At 38.1% G+C, this 18946-nt stretch overlaps 1 protein-coding gene across 1 annotated transcript; it reads left to right on the top strand.

Moving 5' to 3' along the window:
* The first annotated feature begins 14964 nt into the window (after positions 1 to 14964).
* On the top strand, positions 14965 to 18670 carry DEFB126 (defensin beta 126). The gene is made up of 2 exons (XM_010960962.1): positions 14965 to 15022; positions 18378 to 18670. Exons 1-2 carry the CDS (start codon positions 14965 to 14967, stop codon positions 18668 to 18670), a joined length of 351 nt encoding a protein of 116 aa, XP_010959264.1.
* The last annotated feature ends 276 nt before the right edge of the window (positions 18671 to 18946 follow it).

Below are 18946 nucleotides of genomic sequence, written 5' to 3'. Positions count from 1 at the left end.
ATGCACTAAGAAAATGGACTCAAAATTTGGAGACATTTATCTTTCTTAGAAAGGTATTCTCTTCCATGAAATGGATGTAAATATGCCTATGAGTCTATATCCTGATTCATATGGAGACATGTTGATTTAGTAAGTGAGGTAAAGAATTATTATTTACACTCAATCCTGCTCATGAACTATTTGCTGAAATCGTGGGAAGTTCTTAAATAATAAAGAAGTGACAATGTGGTTTTGTTCTGTTGCTCTCCCTCAGATTCCTGAACACCATGTGAAAAAAAATGTGTATCCTCCTTCAAAAGTTTCTATTACATCATGAGTATTTTCCCATGTGTTAAATATTCTCCAAAAACCAAATTTTTAATACTTGCATAAAATTTCATGGAATTGGTGCCCTGTACATTTTTTATCCAATTTCATAACTGGGCATTTTATGTCCTTATTCTTTTTGCTAATAAGTATGTTTCAGGTACAAGTATATTCTATGTAACCACTCATAGACATAAACCATTCAACATAACAATTCTAGAAATGCACCTTATTCCTGTCTACTCAGTGTACCATCAATTTCTGAACATTGCAAATTTTAAAATGAGGGAAAATACCTAAATATATAATAGCTTCTATTTCTTTGACTATGGGGAAGTCAAACTTCAAATATATATGTATTGTGTATTTTAATTTTTCTACAAAGTATGTGGTTCTGCCTATTTTTCCCTTTTATTTTGACAGCAGTCAGTTTTTTCCTGCTGATTTATAGATCTTCACTTATAGGTTCCATTTTGAAATTTAACTCTTTAATGTTTTGAGGGTATTTTTGTGTTTTCAAGTGAGGCAGCATCTAATGGTTTGGTAAAGATACTTTTTACCAAGCAAAGCTGCCCATCAGTGAATTGCTGTCAATAGCTGTATTGAAGTTGATGCAATCTGATTCCATACCTGGTTTGTTTCAGAGAGAATTCACACAAGGGATAATTTTTTGGCTAGATGGCTTACGTGCCTGAAATAATACTACTATTATTCATAGTTTTTAGATTTCTGGTTTTGAGATATTGGTGTTGGAGGTCACATGCCCTAACAACATAAAAGTTCTAGATTGAGGAACTTTGAAATAAATGACTGCTCTCACTCTTAAAAAAAAGCATTAATTATAGATCATTCCCTGTTGTCATCATTGCATTGCTTAAGCCATATTCTTGGAATTATCCTTAATAGTCTAAGCTGTGACATCCCATCTATCAGGAAGTCTATTACATCTACCTGCAAATTATATTCAGAAGCAACCAACCTCACCCCCTCCACTGCTGCCACTCTGACTCAAGTCACTATCATCTCTCACCTCTTACTGCCATAGCCTCCTCACAGGTCTCTGTCCTTCTACCCTGGCCTCCTGCAGTCTACGATCACGACAGCACAGAGTGTGATCCTCTCACACTGGAAGTCAGACCATGTACCTCTTCTGCTCAGATCTCTGCAATGGCCCCCTCTTCGCTCAGAACAATAAGCAGGGTCTTTACAGTGGCCCACCAGGTGGGCCCTCCATGACCTGGCCCTTATGGCCTCTCCCACCTCATCACCCACTGCTCTAGTCCTTGTTCACTTCCCCAGAGTCACACTGGCCTCAGTGCCCTTACTCAAGCATGCCAGGTTGCTCAACCCACAGCATTCTGTTTGTTTTCTCTGCTCAGAATGCACTTTCCCCACATACCAGCATGGCTAATTATTTTAGCACCTTCAAGTCATTGTTTAATTGTCAACTTCTCTCAAGACCAATGTGAATTGCTGGCTGGGAAACTGTCATCTGCTCCCATGATACTCCAAATAGATTTCACTTAAATCTATTCTCTCCTATTTCTGCAAACCCCTTATCATCCTCTCACACACAGGATGCTTTACTTGGTTTTCATTGTCTGTCTTTTCCTGCTAGGAAGTAAGCTCCACGCGACTTTGCCTGCTTAGTTCACAAATGTACCCTAACAGCCTAGAACAGAGCGTGCATCATAGGTAGGGGCTCAAAACTCTGTTGAATGAGGGGCTGTACCCGAAATTTTAACTCTGGAGGGAATAGTTGAAAAGGAGTAGTGAGCAATGCAAGTGAAAGCCAATTTTAAAGAAGAACTGACAGAACAAGATGACCTAAAGAGTTTAGAAATGAAAGAGAAAAGCTGGGGGTACTCGGATTTCTAGTATGGACTCCCTGGAGGGAAAGGCAATCTTTGTACAAGTGAGGAATGAAGAAGCAATGTTTGGGTTTGTCCAGGATGAAAGAAGTGGAATGTCTACACTTGAAACCTATGGAAAATTCTATCATGGGCAAAAGAAATTAGAGCCAGTAAAAGAAAAAGAGACTGAATCACTGGAGAAGTGGGATAAAGCCAACATGTCGGGAGGAAATAGGAGCCAATTTCTCATTGTTCTTTGTAGGTGCGTGCGTGTGTGTGTGTATATGTGTGTGTGAACCCATACAAGGTGCTTTTCATACTTTATCAAATTAAACCTTAAAAGGTTGTTTTGAGAATTACTTGCCCTTCCTCATATATACTGGGCCTCCTCCAACATAGAGCCTTTGACTAGCTGCCTAGAATAGACCCACCTTGGCGCGGGCAGTTTGCTGAGAAAGGTGCTCATGTGGTTGCTTGATAAATGACCATACAGGGGAAGAGACTAGTTTCACTGTCGATTCATATCCTCACCCCACCAATGAATCATCACGCTGCTCAGAGATGCTACTGTACTTCTCGTGTGAGCGCCTCTTCCCTCTTCCCTAGACCACTATTTAGCACTGACCTTTCTTTTCTCTTCAGTCCTCCTGCTTCACTCCTCCGTGTGACTCTCCTTCCCAGCCTATGACTTTACCCTAGTCTATGACTTTACCCCAGTCTGCAAGATTTTAAAAACTGAAACAGAACTTTTTCTTTTTACCACAGCCAACACTCATCCCAATATGGCTTTGCACCCATCTTCTCTTTCCCTCTTGACCAAGCTGAGGAAGCCTGCCTTCTCCATCTCAGTCAAATGTCACTGGTGATCTTGATCCTCGTCACCTTCTCAAGGACTGTGCCCTTCTTTTGTCTTATTTCCCTCTTCTACGTTATCTCTCTCTCTTCCTAACTTATTTCTTCTTAATTGTTTGTAAACCCACTCTTTTTTCCCATTCTTCCAAACAAACCTGGAAAACCCTCCCTTGACACCATCCTGTCCTCCAAGAACTTCTCTGTGTCTCTGCTCTTCCTCACAGCTAAACCTCCTAAGACTTTTGTCTCCAGGTGCTACTTCCACTTCCTCGCTCATACACATTTTAACGGCTTCACTTTTCTTTCTAGCACTCTGAAGCTGTCTCAAGATTACCATGACACTCATCACGTTAAAAACAATGGATGCTTCTGCCCTTATCTTGCTCAGCCTCTTGGCAGTATTTGACTACAAATATCCACGTGTTCCTTTAAGAAACGTTTTCCTCTCTTGCATAATCGAGTCGTACCTGATACAACCTTCCTTGTATCCCTTTGGCATTTGCCATTTGCATGCACGTGAGCCTGACATGCACCTGGTAGTATACCCCAAGCATGGCTGACTGCTTGCAAATCAACCCTGTACAGGGCAATCCAGAAGCAACAGGGAATTATCAGCTCACTCTAGGATCATCTATCACATACTGGCTGGCAGGAAAGTGGATAAATATTCCAGCTCCTCTGACCCCCAATAAGGATAACTCAGACACTTGTCCAAGTCACACACTGACTGCCAGAATTTCCCCATGGAACCGTGTTCTAGTCAACCACAGTGGTAAATAACTGCACAATTCACCTCTCTTGGGCTGTCTTACTTCCCTATCTTCCGAGTTTCCAAACTGACTTTGGGGGTGGGGATAAGGAATGCCTCTCAACTCATTTTTTATGCAGTACTGAAAATTTTTCCTAAGGTCTGCTTTTGGGAAAATTAAACTAACTCTCTAGTGTCTCATTCTCCTGTTTTGCTCCAACATATCTGCTTGTTCCTTCTGAGCCTTTTCCTTCTATATTGACACTCACCCGAATTTAATTATGGCCCCCTTTTATCTCATATTATTCCAACTCTCACTGTACTTTACAACTGTAGTTGTAAATACTATCTATAAACAATGATTCCTCAATTTACATCTAGAGTCCAAACTTGTGTACTGAGTTCCTACAGGTATACCACCTCGCCTCTTGACATCTGAGGTGTCCTGTAAGTTACACACCCCAAAACAAATACTTGCAAGCCACTCTTCCTCCTTCCTCCAAGTATTGCTCTTTCCTCAGATTACTGTTCTATGAATGGCAAGTATCACTAATCTCCCGTCTCAACACAGAAATGTAGTAATGCACTTGGATTTCTCCATCTTCCTCTGATCTTAGACTCAAGCAATCGATGTCTTAAGTCTGTCCTCTTCTTTCCACAACTCTCGCAGCCCCAGTTCCAGCCGCCATTATGTTTCTCCTGGCCAAAGCCTCACAGCCTCCCACGTGCTTCCCGGGATCCCGTTCTTCCTTTCCCCTTATCTAATCTCCATGTGAAATGCCAGTTAACTGTCTAAAACATAGGAAATCAGTGACGTTTTGAAATACATAAAAACGCTTAATAATGGCCTAAAGCGACTAGGTGATGGCATTGGTACTTCCAGCTCATTTTATCTCAAGCTCCTTGGCTCTTTGTACATTATATTGCAGACTCTTCACCCTTCTCCAAGTATCTTAAAGACACTATGCTGTTTCTCAATACGAGGACTGAGCATCTGCTGGTCCTTTCCTGAATTAATCTTTGCCTCCTGTGTACCCAGTTGGCTCCTTTAATCCTTCTTGCCTTGCCTTGGCTTAAATATCAACTTTAAGTATGTCTAACCTCTCTGTTTCTTTTTCTTTCTCCTCCTCCTCTTTCCTTCTCCTCTCGATCTCTGTCTCTCCCTCTTCTACCCTAGGCAATTTCTTTGATGGCAGATGTCATAGTTTTTAATATACACTTTTAGTTTTCTTCTTAGTCTCTCCAAATGGCTTGCAGTATTTGTTACCATGTTACTTTAGATGGCAGTAGTAGTAGTTGTCAAATTTTTGAATTAATGTTTATCATGCTGTTGGTAGAGTTTAAAAATTGACTGCTTGCTTATTCCCTGCAGCTGGCTGGACAGTTCAAAGGTGCTGGAAGAATAACATAGGACACTGCAGAAAGAAATGTTTTCATCTTGAAAGGTACAAACTTCTTTGTACGAACAAGCAATCATGCTGCATTCCCCTAAGCAGTGACGATCCAGTCACTCAGTGGCCACTACATGTCTTATTCCCTGAAGGCATAACTGTTAGATTTAGTACTCAGGATGTTGTTCCTTTTTCTCCCATTTCTGGGATGGATGATGCAGTAACAGTTCAAACAACTGAGAATCCAGTAACTGAGACCACTGAACACGTGACAACTCCTATTCGGCTCCCCCAGCGTATATTTTCTGAGGAGCGTGAGACACGAGATCCACATAAGCACTGGGAATAAAATCCAGGGAGCCAATTCTACTCATGTTATTTCACTGGGGACAATTCTATTGGGAGTTTGGGGGCATGGAGATGGGCATAAAGCTACTACCAAAGCAAGAACCAAGAGAGTTACTTTACAATTAGAAATGGGTAGAGAGACGTGTACAGAAGATACAGGGATTCTTCATATTGGGCTTAAACTTTTTTTCTGTCATCCTCAATATACAAATATATATTTACTAATATTTTGTCTCAGGTGATATTTGTGTGTCTGTGTATTTTTCCTAAATAAATAAATAAATACCTCAGTTTGGACTTGCCTCTATATTTAAGACAAAGATTTTAATTTTAGTAATACTTGAAGCACTATTATCATATATGGAAGAACCTATGAAGGCACATAAAAAATTCCAAACAAGTCGTCCCTTTCCTCTCCCTCTGTCCCCACCAATTCTTATTGTAAGCTCTGGCTTTAAATCCCTGTTTGTATTATGAGGTCAAATTATATTTAATACCTCTTAACCCAAAATACACAACCCAAAACAAAGCCAGTTATGGTTAGAAACTACCTCATTCACCACAAACACTGAATTAACTATTCAAAGGTGCAAATGGGACTTGTCTTGAGAGTATTAATTAAGTTAATTAATTTAACTGTATTAAATTAAGAGTTACATCACAAAGTCTACTTATCTTTCCAATGCTTTCCACTTAAAAGTCTACTCACAACTTCCAACTATGGTGGTCTCATTGCATGCCTCTCCAGATCTTCATTTTGTCCATGAATACTAGTTGTGTAGAGGTATCCATGGTTTGTGTGCCTCTGTGAATGTCAGTGTGGTTTGTATGGCAACTGATGGGTCAGTGACTTTATTCGCTGATAACTCAGAGAAGTAGATATTCACTATGTGGTTTATTAATTATTAATATGCTGCACTAAGGCTGGGGTGCTACTGAGAGCCACAGTCTAAGACACCTAAATGTCTCAGAATCAAGAAGGTTTATTTCTCTAATTCTTTGTGTTTTGTGTAGGTTGAGCTGCCAGTGACCCTGACTATAGTTTGGATATTGGTCATCAAGTCACTGACCTTTAAGTAGACCTCTTATTCCACTAGATCTTGGGCCTCCTGTTAAGCTGACAAACCATCCTACTTTGTCTGGGACTGAGGCTCTTCTCAGAACACGGGAATTGGAGTGCTAATACCAAGAAGGTCTTTAGCCAACCTAGACAAGCTGATTGCCTTCTTTCTAGTGTACTCGGCCTAAATTGCTCTTCTCCATTTCTTTGCATGGCTGACACCTCGTCACACAGGTCACAAGTCAACTCTTCACAGAGGTTTTTTTTTCCCCAAAAGACATCCCTAGGCCACTGGTCTGCCTCAGCCTAGAGTACTCTTCATCTGTATCTTTGCCTCAAATGTCATCTCCTGGGAAACAATCCTTGGCCATGAAACCACTCCTCACGATATTTTGTATTATTCTCTTCCTATCACTTAAACTCTTTGAAATTGTTTTGTAGATTTCTCTGGTCTCCTTCAGAATTATGTTAATTATTTACTTACTATGGCCTGTCCTCACTACCATAATGTACATATAATGTACATAGAGTCCTTACACTGTGATCTTCTTCATGGCTGTGTCCCAAGATGCTAGATCAGTGCCTTGCACATGGTCAATGCTCAATAAAAATTGGAGAACTTGTTGCCATGAAATCATCTCAATAAAAGAAGAAGGTCTGATAATATAAAGTAGTAGTCTTCAAACTGGGATACTGGTTACAACATTTTTTTAAGACATGCATGTTGATAAATTCAGGGAAACAATTTTTTGACCCTCAATTTCTGAATGTCTCGGGATACTCAGAGCATTCTTGACAGGCTTTTCTTTTCTACCTCCAATTTCTAAATTTCTCTTTTCTCACTCTTGAAAGAAAATCTACCTTCACCTGTTCTTTTTCTGACAATCACAGACAGGGACCCACCTATACGGGGGTCTCGAAACCAGTCCCATTCAGAGGGAACAACTATTGTTAAAATGATGGGGTATCCTTCTACTCTTCTTAGTTAGTTAGCCTTTACTGACATACATAGACATAAAACTTTTTACACAACTTAGGATCACTACTATACATATTGTTCCACAACATTGCTTTTCACCCCAAAATAAGTTTAGAAAGACAAAATCTGTTGCATTCTTTTAAACAGATGCAGAATATTAAATCATTTGGATGCACTTCATTTGATATTCCATTGATGGACTCAAATGGGGATATGAAGACATCTTTGTACAACGTATCTCTGAGCACTAGTTCCTTTTTTAAAAAATCTTAAAATACCTATTATCAAAAAGTATTAATTTGTTCATTCAACAGAGAATTATGGAGATACTTCTCTGTGTCCAGAACTGATAAAAAGAAAAGAATCATGCAGTTAGTGTCCTGAAAGACAACTCATGTTAGGGGAAGAGACAGACACACACACAAAAAAAGGTAGGAGGACCCAGCCTTGGGGCTTCAGAATAAACTACTCGTGAAAGCATCCTTCCTCTCCAAATTACCATACCATTTTTGCATCCTTTCTACTATCTTTTAGATTCCTTCAAGGCAGGCTTATTACAGGCCTCTGAACAGTGGTACTTCAATTAGAGCTGCTGGCCAATGGACTGAAGTTGTCTGACACAGTATCCTTTTACTTATGGTCCAATGGTTGAGCCCAACCTCAGCTAGGGAGGATAATAAAGACCTGTGTTTAGAGTCACACTAAACAGAAAGTTCGGGACTCCATGGGACCCACTACTTACTGTATTTCAGGCGCCAATGAAATCCCTATTATTCACTCTCGCCATTACTTTGCTCCTGGTCCAGTTGGTCACAGGTAAACAGAATCTTGGGGAAGAAGAAACATCAGCCTAGAACAGGGTCCTGCACATGGAGTCCCTATAACCAAACAGTCCATGGGAGTGGGGGAAGTGTTCTCAAAGGAGGGGAGGTTGAGGTTTGCCCTACTTCTTCAGAAATCTTCTCTTCAAAGAGATCTCAAGGCTCTCACAAAAGAGCAGTGTCTATGAGTGGAGCTGAAGGGAATAATGAGAATCTGAACACAGAGATCCTGACATCCCTAACTTCCTCCTGTCCTTTCACTTGGGGCCAGACCAGTCCAGCCCTGCCGCACTTTACTTTGTATGGCAGGAAATATAACTTCCTGAAGCAACAATTCAATTTTACTTCCCCCAACTTTCTTTATCCTACAGAGAAGGTGGCCTCCCCATTTTTTTTGTTTTTGTTTGTTTTTCTGGTTTTTGTTTATTTGTTTTATGGATATGATGAACAGGACAGGGAAGGCTATTTCTAAATACCTGTAGGACCACAAGGTGAAAAAGGGAAGGAAATTCTTCTGAGTAGACATGGGGAAAAGATTCAGAACTGCTGGAAATCCTAGGTCAAATTTCAACTCTAGCTGTGGACACATTCCTTCTTTTTAATTAATTCTATAGTTTATACTTACAAAGTTAAGATGGGAACACTACAAGTATTTGGGAAATAGAAAAATTGGCTACAATTTCATTATCTCTTATATTTTCTAAGTTTTGACCCAGTCATCTGCATGTTTCGAATCTGATTTTTTTATTGAAGTAGAGTTGACTTACAGTATTACATTAGTTTCAGTATAAAATGTAATTAAATTTTTTTAGATTATACTCTTACTATAAAACATTGGCTGTACTCTCTGTGCTATACAATATGTTCTTGTAGCTTAGTTATTTTATACATAGTACTCTATATCTCTTACTCCTCTACCCCTGTATTACCCCTCCCCATTTCCTCTGTCCACTGGTAACCACTAGTTTGTTCTCTATATCTGGGAGTCAGTTTCTTTTATTCATATTCACTAGTTTGTTTTGATTTTTAGATTCCACACATAAATGATACCATACAGTATTTGTCTTTCTCTGTCTGATTTATTTCACTAAGCAAAATGCCCTCCAAGTCCATCCACATTGTGGCAAATGGCAAATCTTTTTTATGACTGAGTAGTATTCCTGTGTGTGTGTGTGTGTGTGTGTGTGTGTGTGTGTGTGTGTGTGTGTGTGTGTGTGTGTGTGTGTATGTGTATGTACATTCATATAAACTGCCAACTTAGAGAGGAAAGAAAGCAGATCAAGAGCTCTGTACTGTGACCTAAATACTGGGATGGGCACTCATACTTAGCCACAGGACTTCTCCTGTAAACTCTGCCCACACAAGTCAGAGAAAGTAATCAGAATGAAGTATCACCTTCATTTATTCCATTTTCACCAGGAGACAGGCCTCTGCCTCCTTCAACAGACACAGCTGTGATATGACATCTAGTAGAAGAGCTTTGAGGGATGGATTGCCCCCACTACTAGGACATCATTGCCTTTTATACTCTTGCCTATCATTGTGGGTCGGACTCATGAACTCATACAGGAAGGTGGGAGGACAGAGGCGGGTCATTTCAGCAAAGGAGGATAGGAGAAAAAAATCAGCTTTAAAAATGAGCTTTACAGTCATAGAGACATATGTCATACAGACATATATGAGATCGTTCATTGTCCTACCATGTATTCAGTCTTGCACTATGGTACAACTGATTTCGCATCTTTGAGCCTACGTTTATGAACTTGAAGAAGACAGAAAATATTTACTCCCACTCAAGGTACTTTGCGAGCGGCCAGTGTAGTATATTCACATTTAGTCATGTCATAGGGACTTGGCTATGGCAGGTTGCTGATTCCTGGATGAAGAACAGAAAGGCAAGTTTCCTGAGGGCCAAGCCCACTGGGCCATGGCTGCTCTGCGTGAGTGTGGGTGATGATAAGCCATGTTTCACCTGGGGGGAAAGCTCATTACTATGCAGAGAGGAGTGTGACAGAGGTTAGGATCATAGGATCTCTTTGAAGAGCCAAATGGGGTTTTAAAGGCTTCTGGTGGAACTCACTGTGCTTCCTCCTCAGTAGTCACCTGGATCACTACCTTGACAACATAGTAGAGCTGTGATCACTGTGATTATGGATGAGGAATATAATCTTAGAGCTGCGACGTGAAACTTTACCCTCCTGTCTTCTTGCATTATATCCATTCCTTTTTCATCTCACGCTTAAGTTTAAGCTAAGACTAAGGTGGGAAATAACCTTTCCCTGCTTAGGGTCTGGAGGAGAAAAAGCATCTTCATTGTATGAGAGCCCACAATGTGCCAAGCAAATTAATGTACAATCTCCCTAAACAAAAGCATTATAGAACAATTATGATAAAATGATGAATACTGAGGAAACTGGGCAAAACATATCTAGGTTCTCCCTCTACTACTTTTATTTATCATGTGGTCTCTACTTCAATTTCTTCAACAGTAAGAGAGATATAATCACATACCTACCTCCTAGAATAATTCAAAAAATTAAGTAAAATAAGGCACACCGAACACTGAGCACAATCTTTAGCACCTGTGAAACACTTAGAAATCTAGGTTTTAAAAACATGTGAGGTATAGGTTATCGCTTATATTTGGCATGTTACCTATATTTGAAATATTTAAGATCTGCGTTCATGGAGGAAAGGATCTTGAACAAGAACAACCACATTTGGGAAGCAGTTCTGCCTGCTCCAAGGCCACATACGTCTGATCCACCCCCTGCTAAATCCTGAAGATACCGTCAAAGCTGACTTCACACTTGTTAGCTTTTCATCTTGCATAGCCATACAGTCCTCAAGAATGAGCTCTGCAAGGCACATTCATATCTGTGTGCATTCAGGTGTAGTGTCTTTGAATAAGTCTTTGCCTTAAATAAATTAAATGAGAATTCGATTTCAATATTTATTGGTATTTGCTCCTCGTATGATATTCAAAAATTTGACTCCAAGCCTCACGATAACCACAAAGTAAAAACCTATAGTAGAAAAACATACAAAATACGAAGAGCAAGGAATCAGAGAATACCACTACGGAAAATCATCAAAGACAAGTGTTGGCAAGGATGTGCACAACAGAATTAGAACTCCTGCACAAAAATGATGGGAATGCCAAGTGGTGCAGACACGGTGGAAAACAGCATGCCTGTTCCTCAAAAAAAACAGAAACCAAACTACCATATGATCCAGCAACCCCACATCCAGCTACTTATCCAAAAGAACTGAAATCAGGATCTTAGAGAGATGTTAGTGTTCCCATGTTTGTTTCAACACTATGCTCAACAACAAAATTTGAAAACAACCTAAGTGTCCTTCAACAGATCAGTGGACAAATGTATGTGGTATACACATACAATGGAACCCTATTTATACTTATAAAAGGAGGAAATCCTACAATATGTGACAACATGGATGAACCTTGAAGATTTTAAGCTACGTGAAATAAGCCAGTCACAAAAAGACAAACACTGCATGATTCCACTTATATGAGGTATCCAAAAGAGTCAAATTCATAGAATCAAAGAGTGAAATGGTCATTGTCAAGAGCTGAGGAGAGGGTAAATGGGGAGTTGCTAATCAACAGGCGGAAAGTTTCAGTTAAGCGAGCTGAATAAGTTGTAAAGATCTGCAGTACAACATTGCCCCTGTATGTTATACTGTACACTTTTGAAACAATACAATAAACACACATAAAGAGTTGCTAAGAGAGTAGATCTATGTTAATATATAAGAATACTTTCTTACCACAATAAAATAATTTTTGTAAAAAATAAAAAGGTGTTAAATGTTTATAAGGAAATCAAATAATACAAGTTTAAATTAAAAATTCAAAAGCTGTACATGTAAAAAAATCATAAATAATAGGCTGAGATTGGTTTAGAAACAGAAAAACAGAACCATGAGATAAGAGGAGAGAGTCAAGAAACAGAACCAAGTATACATTGGAATCTAATAAATGGTTAAGATAATATATTAAGTGAACGGATTATTTGTTTGGGAAACTAACCACTTAATCGAAAATCAATAAATTTTGACTCATACCTCACATCATACATACAAATAAGTCCAACTGGATTAAATATTTAAATGTGAAAAATAAAATCATAGAAGTGCTAGGTTCAAAAAAGCTGTAATAGTAAAGAACTTATGATGCTGGTTTATGATACATTTATACCTCAGAATAGAGAGTGCAGAAACAGACCCACACATTCAATAGAGAAAGGGTAATATTATCAGCAATTGTGCTGGGACAACTGGATAGCCATACATGAAGGAAAATGATTCTTGGCTCCTACTTCACACCATTTAAAAATTAACTCAAAAACTGAACACTGATTTAAATGAAAGAGATAAAGCTTCTTTCTAAGAGTTTTTTTCTGAAAATATAAATGTATGTGTCCTTGGGTTTAGCAACAATTTCATAACTATGATACAAAAAGGGCTCAAACTATAAAATTTTAAATTAATAAATTAAATTTCATCAAAATAAAGAATAATCATTAAAATATAGTCTTGTGAAAATGATAAGACAAGTCTGGGAAAAAATGCTTGTAAATTATATATCCAACAAAGTTCTTCTATCTAAAATAGAAAGGAGGGGACGGAACAGTGCAGTGGTAGAGTGTGTGCTTAGCACACACAAGGTCCTGGGTTCTATTTCCAGTACCTCCATTAAAAAAAATTAATAAATAAACCTAATTACCTTCCCCCTCAAAAAAATTAAAATAGAAAGGAAACTTAGAATTTAATAACAATGAGAAAAAAACCTAAGCAAAATATGGGGAAAAGATATAAACAGAATTTGACAAAGAAGAAATGTGGATGGCAAACATTACATGAAAAGCTGGTCAATATTTTTCATCACTAGGAAAATGCACATAAAAATCACAATGAAATACCACTACACCCTCACTAAATGGCTAAAACTAAAAAAGAGAGAGAGAGAGAAAGAAAAGAAACTAAACATGCTAAGTGTTGTGAAGATATGGAGGAAAAGAGACTCTCATACATTGCTGGTTGGAACATAAAACAGTACAGCTATTTGGAAAACAATGTGGTAGTTTTTTAACAAGTAAAATATACACCTACCCTGTGACTCAGTCATTCTACACCTAGATGTTTACCAGAAAGAAATAAAAGCATTTGTCCACAAAAAAATGATAAACAGCAGCTTTATCTGCAATAGCTATTATCTAGAAACAGTCAAATGTACAATAAGAAGTGATAAACAGTTATATATCTATAAAGAGGAATATTAACAATAAAAAGGAAAGAAATATTGATACACACGACAGGGATGAAACTCAAAATAATTACCCTGGATGAAAGAATCCAGGTAGAAAAAGATGACTTCATGTATAATATTCTAGAAAATGTAAACAAAGCTATAGGGACAAACAGCAGATCTGGGTTACCTGGGTATCATGGAAAAGAGAAAAGGGTGGAGATACAGAGTGAGACAAAGGGACATAATGAACTTTTGGAGGGTGACGATCGTGTGCATTATGATGATTCTGATGATGGTTTCATGAGTGGATAATTTGTCACACTTATTAAATTGTACACTTAAAATAATGCAGTTCAATGTACAATGATTATATCTCAATAATTTTTAAAAAAGGAAAACTAAAACTACAAAACAAAGAATAAAATCTCTAGAACCTTACAGCTTCCAGTCACAATCCACTGGGCAACTAAAAAAATTTTTTTTTAATACAAAATAAACTCCTCTTTGAACGTCTGCATCAGACTGCCCTGCACTCTTTTAGTTAATGCATTTACTAACATGCAACACATATAACTTTTTCACATAAATTAGGATCATTACTATTCATTTGTTCTACAATGTTGCTTTTTCACCCAGAAATGTTTAGAAAGATAAAATCTCACTCTTGTTAACAGATGCACAACCTTAAATCATAGGGATGCACTTCATTTTACGATGCTCTACTGCTGGACTCAAGTCAGTATTCAAAGAAATCTTTGTACATACATCTTTGAGCACTGATTCATTTCTTTAAAAAATAGTTTCTAAATTGCCAGATTATCAACAAAATGTTAACTTTTCCATCACCAAACAACTGCTTAGGTACTGCTCTATGTCCTGAACAGAAAATGGCATGTAGTCTATGTTCAAAAACACATGGTATTTTTAGGGGGAGAGACAGATGAAGAGATTGCCATAATGCAGTAAGATAAATACTCTGATAGAACCAACACAGGAGACTGAAAAAATACACAGGGGTACCCAGGGGTATCCTTAGGGGATCAGCATAAATTCTTCCTGTGCCTTTGTCTCCTAATTGCCATACACTTCAGAGCGCTTGCACCTCCTCTTCTAAGCCTTTCTCTTTCCCCCAAGGCATGCCTAGAACAGGGCTCTTGAATAGTGATGCCTCAGTTACAGCTGCTGGCCAATGGGCTGCAGTTATGTTTGGCACAGTGCACTGGCTGAGCCGACTGCACCGAGGGAGGACAATAAAGACCTGTGTTCAGAGTCACGCTGAATAGAGAGTTCTGGACTCCACAGGACCCACTGCCTACTGTCTTTCAGGAGCCATGAAGTCTCTACTGTTCACTCTTACATTCTTTATCCTCCTGGCCCAGTTGGTCTCAGGTAAAATAGATTCCATTTGAATCTTGGGGAAGAAGAAATTTTGGCCTAAAACAGGGTCCTGCATATGGAGCCCCTATTACCAAACGTCCATGGGACTGGGGCAGGGCCCTCACTGGGAGGGGGCCTGAGGTTTGCCCTACTTCTTCAGAACACCTCTAACAAAAGAGACATCAAGACTCTCACAAGAGAACAGTGTCTGTGATGGGAGCTGAAGGTGGGTAGTGAGAAAACTGTGAAGTTGCCTCCAAAGGCAGAGATGGTCCGAACATTCCAGACTTCCCTCTACCATGTAAGAGCAGTTCGGTCCAGCCCTGCCTCACTCCACGTGCATGGGACCAGCTATTACCTCCTGAAGCTACAACTCTGTAATACGTCTCTTAATTTTCTTGGTCTTATAAAGAAGATTTCCCAATTTTTGTTGTTCTTGAATGGGATTAACAGGGCAGGGAAGGCTATTTCTAAATATCTATAGAACTGTAAGGTGGAAAGGGAAGAAAAATATTCTGAGTGAACATGGTGAAAAGATTCAAGACTACTGGAAGTTCTATGTCAGATTTCAGCTTTGTTTGTGTAAGCATGCCTTTTTAATTAATTCTATAGTTTATATTTACAAAATTAAGACAAGAACACTGAAAGCATTTGAGAAATAAATTAGCCACCATTTCTTCACTGCTTATATTTTTTAAATTGTAACCAACTGATGTATGAGTTTATAACCTGCCCTTTCTAACTTAATATTTTGTCAGGGAAATTTTCACAGATCTTTAAATATTCCTTGAAAATACAGTTTGTAGTGGAAGCTTATTATTCTGTCATATTTTGGTACCAATATTAACTTGGAGAGTCCTTTATTGTGTGTCATTTGGATTATTTTTCCAATGCGTCACTACTATAAATAATGTACAACCTTGTTAATGTACCATTGTGAGATTCTCTAATTATATAGGTAAATTTTAGAAGTTCCGTTGCTTGGTCAAAAGGTATCATTCAAGGAAACCAGCATATGTTGACAAGTATTACTATTAGTATATTAGTATTTTCAGCCTTTCTATTTTGCAATTCCTGCAAATATTTTACAACACATTGATTACTTCTAAAAATTTTTACTGATTTGAGGAACAAATTTTTCATTTTCATGTTGTCAAATCTATTAGTACTTCTTTCACATTCTCCCATTAGCTTAGAATATTGTTTCTTCGTGTTGAGAAGAGTTTATTCACCCATGCTTACCGTTAGGTTTTTAAAATTCTGTTTTTTACGTTGGACTCAATCCCATTTTTTTTACATGACACAAAGAGAGAAACTCATTTTTTGAGATAGAATTTCCTAACATGTAGAAAGTGATATAACTCTACAGCCTGCTTCTAAAGATAGTATTTTATGTTCTTTAAAATTTGCAGAACTGTTCAAACTGATGATGGATAAGAGGAAATTAATAACAGGATGAGGGTTTCTCAGAAGATGTTTCAGATTATGGAATCCTTGAAATTCTATGAGTTTAGATTGCATGATTTCTCCTTCCGTCTCTGGGACATTGATGACATACATCACATACTCACGTGATATCCTATTCCTAAACCAAACCGCTCTGAGAAAATTCCTCAGTTCCCTTTCTAAACAAACACAAGCAATTTAGGATTTATTCTGTAAGAGTATCTAAGTCTAATCCAAGATCTGGAGGCATCAGAAATGCAACTGTTAGAAAGCACATTTGGAAGGAAGAATCAACACAACACCAGGGCCCAAAGAAGATTGGTATGGAAAGGAAGGAAACTTGATCAGAGGTTTCCATCCACATATCCCAGCTGAAGAGAGCTAAAGGAAGACACCTGAGTATTATTTCCATGGAGATGTCTAGAATAGTGAGGAAAAATGGGATCGTGGAGGGAATGGCTGGAGAGGAAATTTAAGGCCAAGGACCATTATGGAGAGCCACTGCAGATACAAAAGAAAAAGCAGTGACAAAGTAAGAAAAAATCACAAAAACAAAAGCAGTCAAGCAATCTTTCTGCTCCTCAGAAGTATCAAGTTCTTCCCCTGCTCACGACCTTCACATTTGCTATTTCTTCTTCTTTGAACACTTGCCCTCTAGATCCTCACAGAGCTGGATCCTTCTGTCTGGGCTTGAATGTCATTTCTTGGGGGATAGTTTCCTCAACAACTCCACGCAGAATTATGATTTTAGGAATGGGGGGCTTGTACATGTATCTATAAATCTAGGTATACAAATGTGTATACACAACTATTATGTATGTAAAATCTCATTTAATCCTCAGAGGAAGATTAAGCAGCAGTTAAGAGATTGCAGTAGCGTCAACAGCGCTTAAAAACGATTGCTCTTGTCACTTACTCTCTATTACGTCACATTATTTTTTTCATTTGTTGCATTTTTCACTGTAGTTATTTTATTTATTCATTTACTTGTTTATTTTCTTTCTCCCCTCTCCAATGTAAAAGCTTCTCAGACTTTGTCTTCCTGTTCGTTGTTTTATTCTCATCATCTTGCAGAATTCTTGACATGGTAGGCATTTATTATACATTTGTTGTTTGAATAGAGGAATGAGTTAACTAACAGAGGAAGGAAAGAAAGAGTTTAAACACCTCCTCAGGGTCTTCTACGTGTTATACCATGTGATGAGAGAATTTTTCATATATGTATATAATATGTGCAAATATATAGGCACTCCTTACATAATGTCTCCCTAATGAATATATTCCTAGTAGAATGTGTTTTGGTTTTTTATTCACAAAATTTTGTAGATACATTTCACATATAGATACATGTGAAAATTTTGTATTTATATTTAAGAAGACAATACATAAGACAAATCTAGAGTTATATTTCAAATATAGTTTGTAGAACCTCAGAAACATGTAAAGATATTTTGAATAATCTCACCAAGCATCAACAAAAGTCATGTATGTTTGGGTAGTGATAAGAAGCTTTACAGCAATGATTTGAGCATTTCATAGTTTAAAACTATAGTTTTAAAATTTCTATTTAGATGTTTATGTGTTTTTTGGCTACAACTTATGAAACTGGTTAGGGGTTTTGTATTCATGAGTAATAATGTGTTATACATTTTCCAATTTGAAATAATGGGAAATAGACATCTGGAGAGTGTTTATATGCAGAATTCTGATTTATGAAAGGCTCATACATATATATTTAAACTTCTGTGTGTATACACATTTATAAAATCTCATTTAATGTTCAGATCAGGTCTTTATGGTTAGGAAAAGTACAGCGAAACAACTGGTGAGGGACTTGAATAATCAGTCTTCAAAAAACTATTGTTATTTTTATCATTTTGTGATCTCTGTCTTAAATGATCTATATAATTTCTTTGTGCAGGTAATTGGTATGTGAGAAGGTGTGCAAACAAAATGGGAAAATGCAGGAGCATGTGCAGAAATGGAGAGATATCAGTACAGCCAGCTACTGGGATGTGTAGCAAAGAAAAAATGTGCTGTATTCTGTCTAATCTCTGTACTGAATACTCAACCATGGCAACTACCGAGACAACCACCGGGACAACTACAGAAGAAACTGCAGGAGGAACTACAGGAGGAACTGCAGCAAGAACTATAACAAGAACTACAACAAGAACTACAGCAGGAACTTCAGCAAAATCCATGGCTGCCTAAACATTCCAGCCTCTGTCTCCTGATCTAGGATGCTTGGTTCATTAAAGCAAAGGAGCTTATTCTGGGGTCAGTCTTGTCACTATACTCCCCTTCCTTTTCACTGTCCCTCCACTAAACCATGTGTGGAAGGGCATCACATCTCCATAGCACCAGCAATTCCAGAGTAAGGATGCAGATAAGATAGAGGCACAAGTGAGGGTTAATCCAAAACACCCATTAAGGACTGATGGACAGAAATGATGTCACCCTTGAAAACAATTCCCAGCCCAGAGGCCC

The sequence above is a fragment of the Camelus bactrianus genome, chromosome 19 (genome assembly GCF_048773025.1).
Source record: "Camelus bactrianus isolate YW-2024 breed Bactrian camel chromosome 19, ASM4877302v1, whole genome shotgun sequence".
Lineage (NCBI taxonomy): Eukaryota > Metazoa > Chordata > Mammalia > Artiodactyla > Camelidae > Camelus > Camelus bactrianus.
The sequence above is the reverse complement of the archived record's forward strand: the minus strand, read 5'-3'. Positions and strand labels throughout refer to the sequence as shown.